General features: G+C 38.7%; 1 protein-coding gene across 1 annotated transcript; it reads left to right on the top strand.

Annotated features, from left to right (window-relative positions):
- The first annotated feature begins 289 nt into the window (after positions 1-289).
- Positions 290-11691, top strand: PRR11 (proline rich 11). Its single transcript, XM_065898005.1, has 9 exons — positions 290-417; positions 1844-1994; positions 2616-2738; positions 4996-5253; positions 6585-6683; positions 7047-7159; positions 8056-8115; positions 8205-8301; positions 11608-11691. Exons 1-9 carry the CDS (start codon positions 290-292, stop codon positions 11689-11691), a joined length of 1113 nt encoding a protein of 370 aa, XP_065754077.1.
- Positions 11692-18595: the final 6904 nt, after the last annotated feature.

Genomic DNA, 18595 nt, shown 5'->3' with positions numbered 1-18595 from the left:
TTTATCCAAACAGAACTCAGCTCCTTCTTGCTCCTGCCATTATCTTCATCTTGAAATATCTGTCTACAGGGGACAGATTCCAGCTGCTCAGCCTGGGGCCCATCTATCTCCTGCCTCAAGGGGACTCTGGGTTGCTGGTGGTGACCTATTTCCTAACCAAGGTGGCGGTTACAAGGATGTGTTCACTTTGTGATAATTCATTGAACTGTAGTTAAAACTTGTGTATTTTCTATGTATATGTATTATTCCTCGATAAAAAATGTAAAAACAAATTTTCTCTACAGAAACCATGCCCAAGTTCAAGCAACGAAGAAGAAAGCTAAAAGCCAAAGCGAAAAGATTTTTCAAAAGAAAAGAGGCCTCTCACTTTCAGTCTAAGCTAGTTACACCTCCCCCTCCGCCACCCTCACCAGAAAGGTAAGGCGTAATATGGAACAGAGAAATTATTAAAAATCTGATCATTTTAGGAACAAGTTACCAGGTTTAGCAAATAAAGATACAGAACACCCAGTTAAATTTGAATTTCAGATGAACAATGAATGATTTTTTTGTATTGTCCCATGCAACATTTCTAACATACTAAAAAATTATTCACCCTTTATCTGAAATTAAATTTTAACTGAGCATCCTGATTTTATGTAGCAATCATAGGTTAAGAGTTTAAATGAAGTAAAAATCACAAGGAATTGTGTTTGAGGTACACAGTAACTATTTTCTACTTTCCTAGTCGATTTAATTGTATAAACCTGGTAACTAAGTGATGAAAGAGGTGTATATGACTAAAACTTAAATCTTTATTTTGGTAAAGTTTGATCATTTATTCTCTGGGACTCAGGGCTTAAATGTGTTATTAAAAGAGACTCTAAAATCTAAGAACTCTAAGGCAGTAGGTTTCACAATAACATATTTATACATTTTTTGTTAAAGGTCTCTTTAAAGAAAAAATTTTAAAACAAACAGACCCTCAAAAAGCAGTAACCATGATACCATCCTTGACTCCTCTCTCTCCCGAATGTTGCAAAAGCCTTCTAACTGGTCTTCCTGCTCTGCCCTTGCTGCCTCTGCAGTGTATTTCAACATAGCAGCCAAAGTGAGCCTGTTAAAATCATTTCATATTGCTCCTCTGCTTAAATTCTCCAAGGTCTTCCTCTATCAGAGTAAAAATGAAAATCCTTTGTATGACCAACAAGACCTTTATGGTCTGACTCACATTATCTGTTAATCCTCTTCCTTCAATCTTTCCACCCTAGTCATCTGGCCTCCTTGCTACTCCTCAAACACCTCAGACAAACTCCCACCTCAGGGCCTTTGCACTTACTAGTGCTCTTGCCAGGAATGCTCTTATCCCAAATATTTGCTCTGCTAGTTTCTTCACTTCCTTGACGTTTGTTCTCAAAAGTCACCTTTTCGGTGAGACATTCCCTGGCTACCCTATCTAAATTTTCACCTCCACCCAACGTTTCACATTCCCTCTCTTGCTTTATCTTTTGCTCCTTAGCATTTGTTCACTACCTAACAACCCACATATATTATTCATTTAGTTATTTTTACCTTTCTTCCATGAAACTGTAAATTCTATGAGGGCAGGATTTTTATCTATTTTGTTCATTACTAAATCTCGGATACCTATTTGTTTACTATGTTGTTTTATTTATTACTATTTATTTACTCAATAAATATTTGTTGCATAAGTTAATCTGGGAATTCTAGAAGTAAATGAAGAACTTGGCTTTAGATAGTCTCTGCTCCTGAGTCATACTATAAAACTAGCTTGTTATTTAATTAGAGGCTGTTAATTCCAACTTAGGAGTTTTTGCTTTGTTTGGTTTTGTTTTTCCTACAGAGTGGTTATTCCTTCAACAGATACACCCCTTAGCAGAAGCTGGCTAAGACCGTCCTGGAACTTCAAATTTCCCAATTTTAAAGATGCAGTAAAGCTTTGGACAAATAGAGTATGGTCTATATACAACTGGTTTCAGAACTGCATGGCCTGGGTATGGGTTTGACATACATATTTTCAGCATTATGGTTTTTCTGCATACTGGGTGTGTGTGTTCATGTGTGTGTGTGCTCAGGTCAGCAGACACTCAGGCTAAACTCAGATGAGATGAAATTGTATGGTCATGTCTGCCCTCAATTTTTTTTTTTTTTTGGCTGTACACGGGCCTCTCACTGTTGTGGCCTCTCCTGTTGCGGAGCGCAGGCTCAGCGGTCATGGCTCACGGGCCCAGCCGCTCCGCGACATGTGGGATCTTCCCGGACCGGGGCACGAACCCGTGTCCCCTGCATCGGCAGGCAGACTCTCAAACACTGTGCCACCAGGGAAGCCCAATTTTTTTTTTCAATAAAAAAAATTTTTTTAATTGAAATATAGTTGATTTACAATGTGTTAGTTTCAGGTGTACTGCAAAGTGATTCAGTTACACATATACATACACACATATTTTTCATAGTATTTTCCATTATAAATTATTATAAGGTATTGAATATAGTTTCCTGTGCTATACAGTAGGTCCTTGTTATTGCCTTCACTTCTATAAAACATACATCAAACCACTTTCTTGTCCTTATCATATTGCTCATTGGATTCAGGCTTGATTATTTTTTAATTTCAGAGTTTGGAAGTATTGAAAGACACCATCTTTCCATCCCATTTCTGCCACCAAGAACTTCATAGTCTAAAACAACGGTTTTGCATTTTGGAAAGTGAATTACACAAGCTCCAGGAAGCATTGAAGGTTAGTATTATCAAATGAAAAACAAATCCAGAATTAGGTAAGGAGGGAAGGGGTTGTCCCCCATTGGAACCCCAGTGTGCTTTTACTAGAAGGAGGAGTGGCTACAGGCTAGTGTTAGTTCTGGGCATGTCTGCTCTCAGGTCTAGTCCTTAAACTTCAGAAGCTCTGCTCTGTATTGGAGGCTGACCCCTGCAGGCTACATTTCCCAAGCTCCATGTCATCTGGCTCCTGGTGTGCTGGACTAATGGGAGACACTGATAAGAGATTAGAAGGAGAGAGAGGATGGGGTATTTTTCCCCTTTGTTCTCTGTGTTGGGCAATTTCTCCAGCAATGGTTGTTGTTGCCTCCCTAACTCCAGCTCCCACTAGGTAAGTCAACCATGTTTCTAGATTCTCTGGGTTAACCCAGCTCCAGAGATCTGGTTATACTGTCCTTCTCTTTGGCCATGCAGTGTCAGGGTGTTCATGGCTTTATGCTGTTGCTAATCTCTGGGATGCCTCACTGTCCCCTGCGTGCTTCTCAGCTCTTCCATCAGCAGTATAGCCAACTCACTATATTACATGTCCCCTCTTCTAAATACTCAGGGTGGTTTCTATTTTCTTGACTGATATAGGCAGGAAAAAACTATAAATATCCACTCTCTCCGAACTCCCCTAAGCAGGATCCCTATTCTCAGTGTCTAAAACCTAAAGAATAAACATTGTGCTCATTGGTTTGGAGAGACACTTCTGGGATTACACCCCTACTTCCAGAATTTGTGCCTCAAGAGGAGCTAACCAGAGGAGGAAAGGCAAATCACCTCATGACCTGGACTTCACAACCTGGACCTCAGTTTCTTCATCTATAAAGTGGGGAAGATGCCATCTGTAGTGAGCTGAATGATGGCCCCCCAAAAGATATGTCCAAGTCCTAATCCCTGGAACCTGTAAATATTACCTTTTTTGGGAACAGGGTCTTTGCAGATATGAGTTAAGGATTTTGAGGTGAGGAGATCATACTTTATTATCTGGGTGGACCCTCAATCCAGTGACAAGTGTCCTTATAAAAGACACGCAGAGTAGAACATACAGAGAAGAGGAGAAGCAATGGGACCACAGAGGCAGAGAGTGGAGTCATGGGGCCTCAAACCAAAGGATGCCAGTAGATTCCAGAAGCTGGAAGAGACAAGAAACAGATTCTTCCCTGGAGCCTTCTTAGGGAGTGCAGTCCTACTGACACCTTGATTTCAGTCTTCTAACCTCCAGGACTGTGAGAGAATGAATTTTGTTTTAAGCCACCAAGTTTGTGATACTTTGTTACAGCAGCCTGTAGTATGCCCCCTCACTTCTTAGGGTCGTTGTATTCATTTGCTAGGGCTGCCATGACAAAGCAGCACAGACTGGGTGACTTATACAACAAAAATTTATTTTCTCCCAATTTTGGAGGCCAGAAGTCTAGGCTCAAGGTGTTGGTAGGGTTGGCTTCTTCTAATGCCTCTCTCCTCGACTTGCCTTCTATGTCCTCAGATTGTCTTTTCTCTGTGCACGTGCATCCCTGGTGTCTCCTGTTTGTTCAAGTTTCGTCTTTATATAAGGACACCAGTCACATTGGATTAGAGCCCACCCTAATGGCTCCTTTTAATTTAATCACTTCTTTAAAGGCCCTATCTCCAAATACAATCACATTCTGAGGTACTGGGGGTTGAGGGTTCAATATATGAGTTGCAATGGGGGAGGACAATTCAGCCCATAACAGTCATGTTCCAGGCCCTTGAACTTTTTTATCAGTTCCTTGAATATACTATATTCTTGGTTGCATTAAGTGTTTTTCCCTCTGCCAGGAACTCTTCCCCCAGTTTTTATCTCCCTTCTTCACCTGGTAAAGCTAAATTCACCTTTGAGATCATGGCTAAATATCACTCCCCAGACCTCTGACTATTCATGCTCACAGCACACTTCATGGCTCTTATTGAAGTATTATTTTGGTTTGTTTTGAATGTGTTTTGTGTATGTTTAATGTCTTGTCTTCCTCGCCGGACTGTCAGCTCGATGAGGTGACAGACAGGGCTCATATTGTACCCACAGCGCCTGGCATATAGCACACACAAAACAAATATATGAATGAATGAATGAGCTTGTAATAAATGAGAAAATATTACGGAGCATATGGTATACTGAGAAAGCGTTCAATACATGGTAGGTATGGTTTTGATGACTCTCAACCATAAGAACCAAATAAATCTGTTCTTCAGTTGCCAACTGTAACGTTTTCTTCCAGGCCGTCTCAGAAAATTCTTCCTGTCCAAGCTGTGGTCAGATGTGTCACACGCGTGGTAAACTTACAAATGTGCCTGCACGTGCTCTAACCACCCCTGGAGACTCCGAGGCTGTACTGCCCACCTCACTGCCACAGCCAGCCAGTCGTCTTCCTCCGCCCCCGCCTCCGCCCCCTCCGCCCCCGCCCCCGCTCCCTCCGCCTCCACCACTGACAGCACCTTTGCTGCTCAGAAAATCTGATCTCACTAAAGCACATCAGGTAAAAAACAATCTAGTAAAGGTGTGTTTTGGTCAGTGTGTAATGAAGGAGTACAGCCAGGTGTCCTTTTAAGGCTGGGCTAAGGGCTTTGACAGGAAGGGCTGCATTTTGTTCTGTTTCCATATCTTAATTATGTCAATTATTGTTTTTAAAGACACAGTCCTCTGAGAGATCACGAAAGTGGGATTTAGAAATGAAAATGATTTTTTTTCAAGGATAAATGAATGAAATCCATCAAGGTGGGAGATTCCTGTTGGATTCTTTACAAAAATGGAAATGTCTCTGGGAAACCAAATTAAAAACAAAGATAGCTTAGTGAGTGAAGTCAGAATAAAAAGAATTTGTGGATCCTAAAGTATAATGCCATTAGGCTGGAGAACCAGTCTCCATTAGAGTTACTTATCTTCCAAGAGGACCAGAGTATTTGTGAATCACTAAGATAGGCCTGGCCCTATTTAAAAATCTGCTGAATTTTCACTACAGATATATTTGGTTGAAAATGGCTGAATTAAATGCAGAGCCTATTGTTATATTTGTCCTAATATATACCTCTTTGAGTATACGTCCTTCCTCAATGGGAACTGAGTCATCCTTTTAGGGAGTTCAGGCAAAACTTCACTTTGTTTTTTTTTTTTAACTTGCTCTTTAAAAATTTTTTTTTGATTAATTAACTTATTTTTATTTTTGGCTACATTGGGTCTTCATTACCGCGCGTGGGCTCTCTCTAGTTGTGGCGAGCGGGGGCTACTCTTTGTTGCGGTGCACGGGCTTCTCATTGCAGTAGCTTCTCTTGTTGCGCAGCACGGGCTCTAGGCGCGCGGGCTTCAGTAGTTGTGGCGCACGGGTTTAGTAGTTGTGGCTTGCGGGCTCTAGAGCACAGGCTCAGAAGTTGTGGCGCACAGGTTTCGTTGCTCCATGGCATGTGAGATCTTCCCGGACCAGGGCTCGAACCCGTGTCCCCTGCATTGGCAGGTGGATTCTTAACCACTGAGCCACCAGGGAAGTCCCCAAAATTTCACTTTGATTTAAGGAACTCCTTCATCTCCTGTCCTAAGACTCCTAAGGAAGATGCATAGTTATAAGGAACTAGCCCATCTCTTACTATCAAAGCCTTACATTTTGGTGAATACTTTTCAATAGCCTTAGCATCCATGGATACTGAAAACGGAGTTGTTCTTGGTTGAATGGAAAGAATTTGATAGGCTCCTAGGGGAAATAAGAGTTAATTTTAAAGTTAATTTTGAAAGAGTCTTTAAAAACTAGATTTGGATTTGCATTTGACTAGATGTCCTGGTTCCAATTTGAATTCTAACCTCTCCATGTATTTTAAGGCTGGACCATTAAAAAAAAATGTACCCATGCATATAACAGTTAAAGATCTACTGACTGTGAAATTAAAGAAGACACAGAGTTTTGATGAAAGGAGGAAGGTAAGATGTCATTGACCAAACATGTGGTCTTTCGGCTTTTAACATGGTTGTCCCTTAATGGAAAATAAGCATAAGTCTTAAATATAGAAACCATTCTGAGGTAAGTATTTGATTTTTATTTTTTTGAGTAATTTTGGATCTCTTCAACAAAATAGGCAAATCCCCAAATTATTTAATTAGGCAGTTTTATCTACCAACCATTAGTTTGAAGGGGCAGAGATATACTTTGAAGCTTTGGAATAAAAATTGAATAGATATATCTTACACATATTCAGCACTCAAATATTTATTGTTTTAGTATGTTTACATTTTGAATGCTATTTTTAAATGTGTTTTTAATAGTGTCTCATTTTGTGATTAAAGCTTGTACCATCACCAAAGGCACAGAATCCACTAGTTACTGTCTCTGACCTGCGGTGCGTTTCCCTGAAACCGAAGTCCAAAGTGTTATCAACTCGAGTTACAAATGTCTTAATGTAAGGAAATACACAGTACTACACTCTACTGCTACTTAAATTAATGATTTTTTGCTTATTTCTAACTTTAAAAGTTACATATGATCATTGAAAATTGAAATCTACAGAAACGTTTCAAGAAGAAAACAAAAATCATGCAAATAATCCTATCATTGGAGATAGCCACATACTGTTAACATACTGTTGTTTATCATTCTAGTCTTTCTCTGGATATATACTCTATTATTTCCATTTCATGATGCTGTTTATTACAAAATACACCATTGATTTAATAACAGATTTGGGAGGGAAATATTATCAGGAATTTTCAAAGCAACACAATTTCAGAAATAATAAAATAAGAAACTAGTTTTCTTGGAATTAATGAAACATGATATGTTTATGTTTTAGAATCAATGAAATATATGTTTATGTGTGTACCTGTGTATAATCATATTATACATATAGATATGGGTTTTCCCATTAATATGTCATGAACTTTCCCATATCATTAAAAGTTAGTTTAAACCATCATTTTGACTTCTTCAATAGATGCAGTTTTTTAATATGTGCATTTCATAGATAAAATCCTGTTTTGAGACATTTAGGTTGTTTGTGATTTTTTTTTTTTCTATAACTCTTCAATAAACATCCTTGTCCATCATCTGTATGCATAGCTGAGTTTTGCCCTAAGATGGATTCTTACATGTGTAATTACTGAGTCAAAAACTATTACTTATTAGAATCACTATATCACTTTATGCTCCTATCTGCATCTACTGCTATTTTTAAATGTAATAAATAGTAACAAATGCAACAAACTACTTTCTAGGATGTTGCCTATAGAAATGACTGCTTTGCTTTGGAAAAATTATAAAATCCGGCAAGCTCTAACTTTTGTATCTTTATTTTATCAGTACTCCTGGTAAAAGCCAGTTAGATCTGCGAAAACTACTCAGAAAAGTCGATGTAGAGAGGTAATCCACTCTCCTATCTTTATGCTTTCTAAATTCATTTGAAAATTCAGCATAAAACACAGCTCCTAATATTTTCAATACCTTTGCAGGAGCCCAGGTGGAACCCCACTTACCAATAAAGAAAATATGGAAACAGGAACTGGGCTGACCCCAGTAATGACCCAGGCCTTGAAGAGAAAGTTTCAGGTAAGCCTTTAGGGAAAAAAAGACTTTGGATCCTTTTCTTCAAATGTATTTATTTAGAATCATAATCTAAAGCATCTTTCTTAATAATAGTAATTTTAAAACAGTTCATTATGCTTTATAAAGCACTTTCATATTTAGGCTTCAAGAAATTCTATGAGATAGCTAGGATTATCATCTCCACTTTAGCAATGAATGTCTGGCTTTATTAATTTCATTAATAAGTATTTATTAAGCATTTCCTATATGCCAGGCACTGTGCTGGCGTACCAGGGGTATAGTAAAAACAGACACAGATCTGCTGTCTTGGATCTTTCGGTCTAGTGGGGAAAGTAGATATTAATCATATAATCACAATTTGTATAATTTTGCACTGAAGTAACTTCTGTGAAGGAAAGGAACAAGATTCTGTTGGGGGGAACTTGATCTAGCCTGGATGATCTAGGAAAGATTCCCTTAGGAAGGGATGAGGTAAGACTTGAAAGATGAATAGGCATTAACTGGAGAGGGTACCTGTGGAGTGAGCCCAACTTGGATTCAGGGAGGAGAGCTCTAGGGAAAAAGAACAGCAGGTGCAAGGGTCTCATGGTGGGAGGGATCACAGTCTATCTGAGGAATTGAAAAGTGGCCGGTGTGGCTGTAACAGAAAGATAGGAATAGAGATGGGGATAGGAGTCAGATCATGCAGAGCTGATAAGAAAAGGTCTTGGCAGCTTTCTTCTTTGTCACCTACATGTATGACCCTTACACCAAAATCCAGTGCATCAGCTGGCCCTTGTGTGGTTTCTTCCAAACCCTATTTGTCTCATCTCCCTGATCATCTCTATCATCAGATCTGTGAGAAGGAGCCATCCTCCCACCACCCCTGCTAGAGTGCTGGGGCACAGGGCTGCTGGCCTCTTTGGCTATGAAGCTTATATTTCCATCTCCCTCTGGGCCAAGAGACACACCACAAACTCCACTGCAGACACTCTTCCCACCCCAGCACTGTCCTCCCTTCCTTCATTCCCTTGTTAAGAATCAGTGCCTTTTGCAAAAGAAATAAAAGCAAAAATAAACAAATGACAACTAATCAAACTTATAAGCTTATACACAGCAAAGGAAACCATAAATAAAACAAAAAGACAGCCTACAGGGACTTCCCTGGCAGTACAGTGGTTAATACTTCACCTACCAATGCAGGGGGTGTGGGTTCGATTCCTGGTCAGGGAGCTAAGATCCCACATGCCTCTAGACCAAAAAACCAAAACATAAAACAGAAGCAATAATGTAACAAATTCAATAAAGACTTTAAAAATAGTCCACATCAAAAAAATCTAAAAAAGACAGCAGAATACAACCTGAATTTAAAAAAAAAAAAAAAAAAAGGCAACATACAGCCTGGGAGAAAATATTTGCAAACAATGTGACTTGACAAGGGCTTAATTTCCAAAATATACAGACAGCTCATGGAACTCAATAACAAGAAAAACAAAAAACCCAATCCAAAAAAATGGGCAGAAGACCTAAATATACATTTCTCCAAAGAAGACATACAGATGGGCAACAGGAACATGAAAAGATGCTCCACATTGCTAATTATTGGAGAAATGCACTGGTCAGAATGGCCATCATCAAAAAGTCTACAAATAATAAATGCTAGAGAGGGTGTGGGTAAAAGGGAACACTCCTACACTGTCGTTGGAAATGTAAATTGGTGTAGCCACTATGGAAAACAGGATGGAGATTACTTAAAGAACTAAAAATAGAGTTACCATATGATCCAGCAATCCCACTACTGGGCATATATCCAGAAAAGACAAAAACTCTAATTAAAAGAGATACATGCACATCAATGTTCATAGCAGGACTATTTATAATAGCCAAGACATGGAAGCAACCTAAATGTCCATCAACAGATGAATGGATAAAGAAGATGTGGTACACACACACACACGCAAACACACACACACACAGTGGAATAGTACTCAGTCATAAGAAAGAATGAAATACTGCCATTTGCAGCAACACAGATGGACCTAGAGATTATCATACTAAGTGAAGTTAGGCAGAGAAAGCAAATATTATATATCACTTATATGGAATCTAAAAAAAAATAATGCAAATGAACTTATTTACAAAACTGAAATAGACTCACAGACATAGAAAATAAACTTAAAGTTACCAAAAGGGGGGGTGGGGGGAGGGATAAATTGGGAGCATGGGATTAACAGATACACACTACTATATATAAAATAGATAACAAGGATTTACTGTATAGTGGAGGGAACTATATTCGCTATCTTGTAATAACCTATAGTGGAAAATAATCTGAAGCTGTACACCTGAAACTAATACAACATTGTAAATCAGCTACCGTTTAAAAAAGAGAGAATCAGTGCCTTTTGCAGGACAGCTTTGTTTCCCTCTTGCCGATCAACTTGGTCCTCCTGGGCACTATATGACCTTCTTTGGAGGTGTGACTGGATTCCTCTTTCCTCCTTTTGGAGCATCCAATAGGAGTCTACCCCCAGATCCTTGGTAATACCACAAATTGTGATGGGCAGAGGGAAGAACCCTCACTTCCTTTCTTTGTTTAGCTCTAGGATCCTTTTTGTCCCTGCTCTACCCCATAACTACTATAGTGGGTTGGGTAATGTGGAAACAATTAAAAATATAATGAACAATAAACCCATATATTGAGCAATGACATCTAAAATCACACATAAGACCTATGCCATATGTTGTGCTCCTCAAAATCCACTTACTAGAAGATATCTAGTAAAAACTGTTGTTAGACATGGAATGACTTTTCCCACTCCTTAGACTTCCTTTTTCGTTTAATTCTGAAGCAACTGTATTAGTTAGGCTTTGCATTTGCCTACTCGTAATAGAAATCTGACTATAGTGACTTAACCAAATAAGGCCTTATTTTTCTTTTCTGCATATTGCCTTGGGAAATAGGCAGTGCATAACGGGTACAGCAGCTTGACCATGTAATCACCTCTCTTCCATCCTTAATATGTGGCTTTTATCCTTATGGTGCAGAATATCAACACTTCCTGAAGCCTCACGTCCACATTGTAGGCAAGATAAGAAGGGCAAAGGGCAAAAGGGTGTGCTAGCTAAGCTGCCCTTCATCTCTTTAAACAGGGGATATCCAGGAACTTCTGATAATATCAGGAAAGCTGGGAAAAAGTGGTTTTTAGAAACCAGATGCATTGCTGCCTTGCATAAAATCTGGGTTTTGTTAGTGAGGAAGAAGAAGAGCTGTGCTGGCCACAAGAACATAATTCATATTATACTTGGGACCTTTGTTTTTTTTCATAGCTGGCTCACCCTAGAAGCCCAACTCAAACTCTGCCACTTTCTACAAGCAGCTTTGATGAACAAAATGATGCCACCTCTGCCTGACTCCATATGATGCTCCATAAAATATACGGATATTATCCCAATCCTTTTTTTAATGTAGTATGTATAAATAATTATATTAATCTATAATTCATTCGAAGAATTAAAATATGTATGGAGCCCATACATACTGTAGTATAAAGCAAGTATTAGGATATTTTCTAGTTTACATGATCAGTAATACAACAGATGGGAAAATGCAATGCCCAAAGTGATGTTTATCCTGGAATTACCAAATTTAGGTTGGGGAGGTTATTCAAGTTTAACTAGATAACTTTAATTTTTACTCTATAGGTGCAGTTATGACATTAAGAAAATAACCTGGTGCCCATTCATCTTGGGTAGTCTCAGGTAATTGAAAAGCAAAGTATTTCAGCCTGTAAAGTTCATGCATTCATTAAGTGCTACAAACTTAACCATAAAAAACAGACCCTCCAGATTTTATTTCTGTTCCCTATAATCAATTAAGAAGTAAAACCATCCCCCATTCAAACCTAACTGTTCCAAAAGAATTTGAAACAAAAACTCCAATGTGACCTTAAAAATTAGAATATCATGGGACTTCCCTGGAGGTGCAGTGGATGGGACTCTGCTCTCCCAATGCAGGGGGCCTGGGTTCAATCCCTGGTCAGGGAACTAGATCCTGCATACATGCTGCAACTGAGAGTTCGCATACTGCAACTAAGGAGCCTACATGCTGTAACTAAGGAGCCTACATGCTGTAACTAAGGAGCTGGCAAGCTGTGACTAAGAAGCCCTGGAGCCACAGCTAAGGAGCCTGCCTGCTGCAACTAAGACCCGGCGTAACCAAAACAGTAAATAAATGGTTTTTTAAAAAATTAGAATATCATTTCTAGCATCTTAGGTAGGTAGTTATATCTGGCTTACTGAAGTCTGAGATATTCCTAACTTTGATATCTGCTATCCACATTCATGACGCTAAATATAAATTTCTTTTTTTAATTAATTTATTTATTTTTATTTATGGCTGTGTTGGGTCTTCGTTTCTGTGCGTGGGCTTCCTCTAGTTGTGGCGAGCGGGGGCCACTCTTCATCGCGGTGCGCGGGCCTCTCACTATCGCAGCCTCTCTTGTTGCGGAGCACAGGCTCCAGACGCGCAGGCTCAGTAGTTGTGGCTCACGGGCCCAGCCGCTCCGCGGCATGTGGGATCCTCCCGGACCAGGGCTCGAACCCATGTCCCCTGCATTGGCAGGCGGACTCTCAACCACTGTGCCACCAGGGAAGCCCCTAAATATAAATTTCATGAAGACCTCAACAGGAACCTTGTGTTTTCCACAGTGCCCCACCAAGGATTCTCTGAAGTCCATAGCAGGTTCATTGTGAGATCTGATTCCCTGTCCTCAGCCACCTATTGATTCAATAACAGTGATCATGCACACCTCACTGGATTTTGCTTTTTCCTGACAGTACAGGGTTGACAGATTTAGCAAATATAAACACATGACACCCATCAAAGTCTAATTTCAGATAAACAACAAATAACTTTTAAGTATAAATATGTCCCATTAAACAATGAATTTTTTGAAGTTTAAATATGTCCCCAATATTGCATGGGACATATTTATGCTAAAAAATTATTCGTTGTTTATCTGAAATTCAAATTCAACTGAACATCCTATATTTTATTTGGCAACCCTATCAGTCAGTCTTCTACAAAGTTGCCAATTTCTGGGAGCCCCCAGTTTGTCAGACATGTCTACTTAGCAGTAGACACTACTCTAGCTTCAGCCAGGACCCCTAATCACTAATGAGATAAATATGGAAGAAGAGGAACTCTCATTAGGGTAAGTGTGACTCTGAAGGCACAGGATTAGCTTTGATGCTGATAACTTCCGCTGCAGTTCCAAGAATAAGGATAGCAGCTCCTCATGGAGGGGAAACAAGGAGTGGCAGTTTTTCACTGAACTTTCTAGCCAGACAGGAAACAGCTACATAAGATGATATCTCTAAAATATCCCCTGGTTATCTCAGGCTAGAAAGATATTTTAGCAATTTCCCCAAAATGCCTATATTTCCTCAGATAAATATAGCTTTGAGATGCCAAATACAGTTTTGTGGAAAGTCACCAAACTGGAAGGCAGACGTGGGGACAGTGTTCTTTTTTTCATGAGACCCACATTTATATTTACATTTATGTATGCAAATTAAACGGATAATGGAAGTTAAGAAATATATCTGTTTCTGGGATTCCCTGGTGGCTCAGTGGTTAAGAATCCGCCTGCCAATGCAAGGGTCACGGGTTCGAGCCCTGGCCCGGGAAGATCCCACATGCCACGGAGCAACTAAGCCCATGTGCCACAACTACTGAGCCTGCGCTCTAGAGCCCGCGAGCCACAACTACTGAAGCCCACGTGCCTAGAGCCCATGCTCCGCAGCAAGAAGCCACGCAGTGCAATGAAGAGTAGCCCCCGCTCGCCACAACTAGAGAAAGCCTGTGCACAGCAACGAAGACCCAATGCAGACAAAAATAAATAAATTTATATTAAAAAAAAATATGTCTGTTTCTAATAATTTTTTTAAACCTGCTACTATGTTTATATTAAGTGAAATTAAAGGGAATAATCACTGAGAATAAAGCCAGTGAGTATTTGTAAATATTTTCTGGGACATTTATAATGTTTATAATATTAATAAACCACTGTGTACTGTATCAATTTATTTTAAATGATTTGATCATTCTTGTGAGATAAAGGTTCATTTTTAAAAAAAACTATAGAAATCCTATAGATAAACATTTGTAAAGCTGCTATTACCGTTGTACCAGTATTGAAGTGTGTTCTATCTTACATCTCTTACTAATTTTATGACAGGTTTTATACTGTACCCATTTGAGAATCCTGTAACTGCTATGGCCTCATTAAATTGTTGCTGATCATATGCTTCCAGTGTTTATTTTGAGACTGAGCCTTTGGTCTTTCTCTTCTTTAACATTTTTTTACTAGAAATATTACACATACAGAAAAGTGCATAAAATATAAATATGTAAATTAAATCATAAAACACTCATATAAACACCAAAAAAGGGATATTTAAGTGCCTAGAAATTCTGCCTGTGTCCCTCCCTTATCTTAATACCTTTCTTTAAGAAGTAACTATGAAGGACTTCCCTGGTGGCACAGTGGTTAAGAATCCACCCGCCAACTCAGGGCACACGGGTTCGAGCCCTGGCCTGGGAAGATCCCACATGCGTGGAGCAACTAAGCTTGTGTGCCACAACTACTGAGCCTGTGCTCTAGAGCCCGCGAGCCACAACTACTGAGTTCACAACTACTGAAGCCCACACGCCTAGAGCCCACCGCAATGAGAACCCTGCGTACAGCAAGGAAGAGTAGCCCCCGCTCGCCGCAACTAGAGAAAGCCCGTAAGCAGCAATGAAGACCCAACGCGGCCAAAAATTAAATAATTAATTAAAAAACAAACAAACAAAAAAAACCCCAGTAACTACTGATCTGCTTGCTTTTTTTTTTGCTTTGCCCTCTAAGTATGCACCCCTAAATGCTATGGTTTATTTTGCTCGCTTTTGAACTCTATAAATAGAATCATACATTATATATTCTTTTGTTTTTGGCTTCTTTCAATCTACATTTAAGATTCAACCATATTATTGTGCAATGCTATAGATATTATTTTTGATGTATGAATATAGTTATTAATTGATTTTGTTGTCAATGGACATTAAGGTTGTTTCTAGTTTTTGGCTATCATGAGCTATGCATGCCATTTTGAACATTCTTGAACATGTACATTTATGCAAGTGTTACTTTAGTGTGTATATCTAGGAGTGGAACTGCTAGGTTATAAAGCGTGCCTATTTTCTAGATACTGTCAAACTGGTTTTCCAAGTGGTTGTACCAATCAATCTATGGTCCCTTCAGCAAAGTATGAGAGTTGTTACTCTTGTTTTCTTCTAGAGATTCTTTTTTTTTTTTTTTTTCACATCTATTGGAGACACAGACCTACTAGAGAATGGGCTTGAGGATACGGGGAGGGGGAAGGGGTAAGCTGGGACGAAGTGAGAGAATAGCATTGACATATATACACTAGCAAATGTAAAATAGATAGCTAGTGGGAAGCAGCTGCATAGAGAGTCTTTTCAATTTGGTTTCTCAACATTTTGTTTACTTGGGATATCTATACAAATGGATGTGGTTAATATACATTATTTTGCCTGGATTTGTAAGTCAAAGAATTGTTAAAATTATAGTAGCAAAGTCACATACTAAACATAGCAAATAATCTACATGATGAGGATCACAATATAATTTATGCGGATAAACATGTACAATTTCTTATCTTAGTTGGCTTTTAGAAGAGAGATAGAATCTGGACATATAGAAGTAGAGAAGCGAACAAGTAAAAACCAAATAGACAAACAAAATTTTTAAAAATACATTTGAAAGCCCACCTCTACTCCTTTCTAAATTCTTGTTAGTAAATAAGTGTTGATTGAGAAGAATTTATGGAAGCCCAACACAGCTTAATATATTAAAAACACCATCACCAGGACTTAGGGCCCCTCCCTTCCATTGAGAATTAAATGATAATTCTTCCCCCTAACCACTTTTCTTGTGGTATAATTGACATATAATGTATTTGTTTAAGGTATACAACATTATGGTTTGATATATGTATCTATTGCAAACTGATTTCCACAATAAATTTAGTTAACCTTGGTCACCTTATATAGTTATGATATTTTTCCTGTGGTGAGAACTTTTAAGATGTATCTCTTAGCAACTTTCAAATATACAATATTGTTAACTGTGTAGAGTCGCCACGAAGTACATCACATCCCCAGAACTTATTTACCTTATAACTGGAAGTATGTACTTTTTGACCACCTTCATCCATTCCCCTCCTACCCATCATCCACCCCACTACCCCACCCACCTCCTCATCTGACAACCACCACTTTGTTCTCTGTTTCTGTTAGGTTGTTTTTTTTAGATTCCACAGATAAGTGAGATCATGCATAAATGAGATAATTCTTGGTAAGGACTTAGCACAGAGCCATACACAGAGTAACTAATCTGTTTGATTTTTATTGTGATCATTTTTTGACATCCAAGTAAGGGCTCATTAAACACAAATTAATCTCATCTCTACTTTAAAGCCAGAGTATTTTTCTTAAAGTAATAAATCTTAACTATTTGAACTTCCAGCCAGCTAAATCAAACATTGAATTAAGGCTTTCCACATTTCTTCAAGGAAGAATTTTTTTAATATTACACATTGAAGAAAGTGTTCATTGTAGAAAATTAGAAAATAGAGATATAAAAATAAGAGTACATCCACCCAAAAACCTGCCTACAGACGTTTATAGGAGCTTTATTCATAATTTCCAAAACTTGGAAGCAATTAAGATGTCTTTCAGTAGGTGAATAGGTAAATAAACTGTGGTACATCCAGATAATGGAATATTATTCAGCACACAAAAGAAATGAGCTAGCAAATCATAAAATACACGGAAGAAACTTAAATGCATATTACTAAGTGAAGGGAGCCAATCTGAAAAGACTATGCACTGTATGTATGATTCCAACTATATGACGTTCTGGTAAAGACAAAACTGTGGAGACAGTAAAAGATCAGTGGTAGCCAGGAGTTTGGGGGAAGGGAGAAATGAATAGGTAGAATGCATAGGATTTTTAGCGCAGTGAAACTATTCTATATGACACGTTAATGGTGGATACATATCCAAACCCAGAATGCACAGCACCAAGGATAAACCCTAATGTAAACTATGAATTTGGGAGTGATAATGATTTGTCAAAGTAGTTTCAGAGATTGTAACAAATGTACCACTCTGCAGCCCAGTGTTGATAGTAAAGGGAGCTATGACTGTGTAGGGGCAAAGGGTATATGGGAACTCTGTACTTTGTGCTCAATCTCGCTATGACCCTAAAACTCCTCTAAAAAAATCCATTTTTTTAAAAAGCAGGGGAAAAAGGAGTAAAGAAAAAAAATAAAACAAATCCTAACACGTTTTAAACATTTTGGTATATATTCTTCTGAGTTTGATAATATTTTATTGTTGTTGTATTCCATAAACCTTTCAAAATCCCTGCCTTTTTTTTTTCCATTGATACAAGTCAAGAAAGAAATCTGTTCACCTTGCTTTGAAAGATGTTTTTAAAGTGGTGTTTCTCAAACTATAAAGTGTGTATAAATCATTAGGATTTATTGAAATTCATGTTCTGATTAGTAGGTCTGGGGTGGGGACTAAGATTCTGCATTTCTAACAAGCTCCTTCTTTGGGCTGCAGACTAATCCTTCTACAACAAGGTTCTGGAGCTTAAAGTGAAACAGTTTCCTACTTTTAGAAGAGTGATTTGACACTCTTTTTTGTGGAATTATTTTATTCCTTGAACTGCAAACTAACTGCTTCCAAGATGCTCGACATTGCTAATTATTAGAGAAATGCAAACCCAAAACTACAATGAAGTTATCACCTCTCACCGGTCAGAATGGCCATCATCAAAAAGTCTACAAATAATAAATGCTACAGAGGATGTGGGGAAAAGGAAACACTCCTACACTGTTGGTCGAAATGTAAATTGGTGCAGCCATTATGGAAAATAGTCTGGAGGTTCCTTAAAAAAAACTAAAAATAGGGCTTCCCTGGTGGCGCAGTGGTTGAGAATCCTCCTGCCGATGCAAGGGACATGGGTTCGTGCCCAGGTCCGGAAAATTCCCACTATGCCGCGGAGCGGCTGGGCCCGTGAGCCTGCGCGTCCGGAGCCTGTGCTCCGCAACGGGAGAGGCCACAAAAAAAAAAAACTAAAAATAGAGTTACCATATGATCCAGCAATCCCACTCCTGGGCACATACCCAGAAAAGATGAAAACTCTAATTTGAAAAGATACAGGCACCCCAATTGCACTAT

This window comes from Phocoena phocoena, chromosome 19 (assembly GCF_963924675.1).
Source record: "Phocoena phocoena chromosome 19, mPhoPho1.1, whole genome shotgun sequence".
NCBI lineage: Eukaryota > Metazoa > Chordata > Mammalia > Artiodactyla > Phocoenidae > Phocoena > Phocoena phocoena.
The sequence above is the reverse complement of the archived record's forward strand: the minus strand, read 5'-3'. Positions and strand labels throughout refer to the sequence as shown.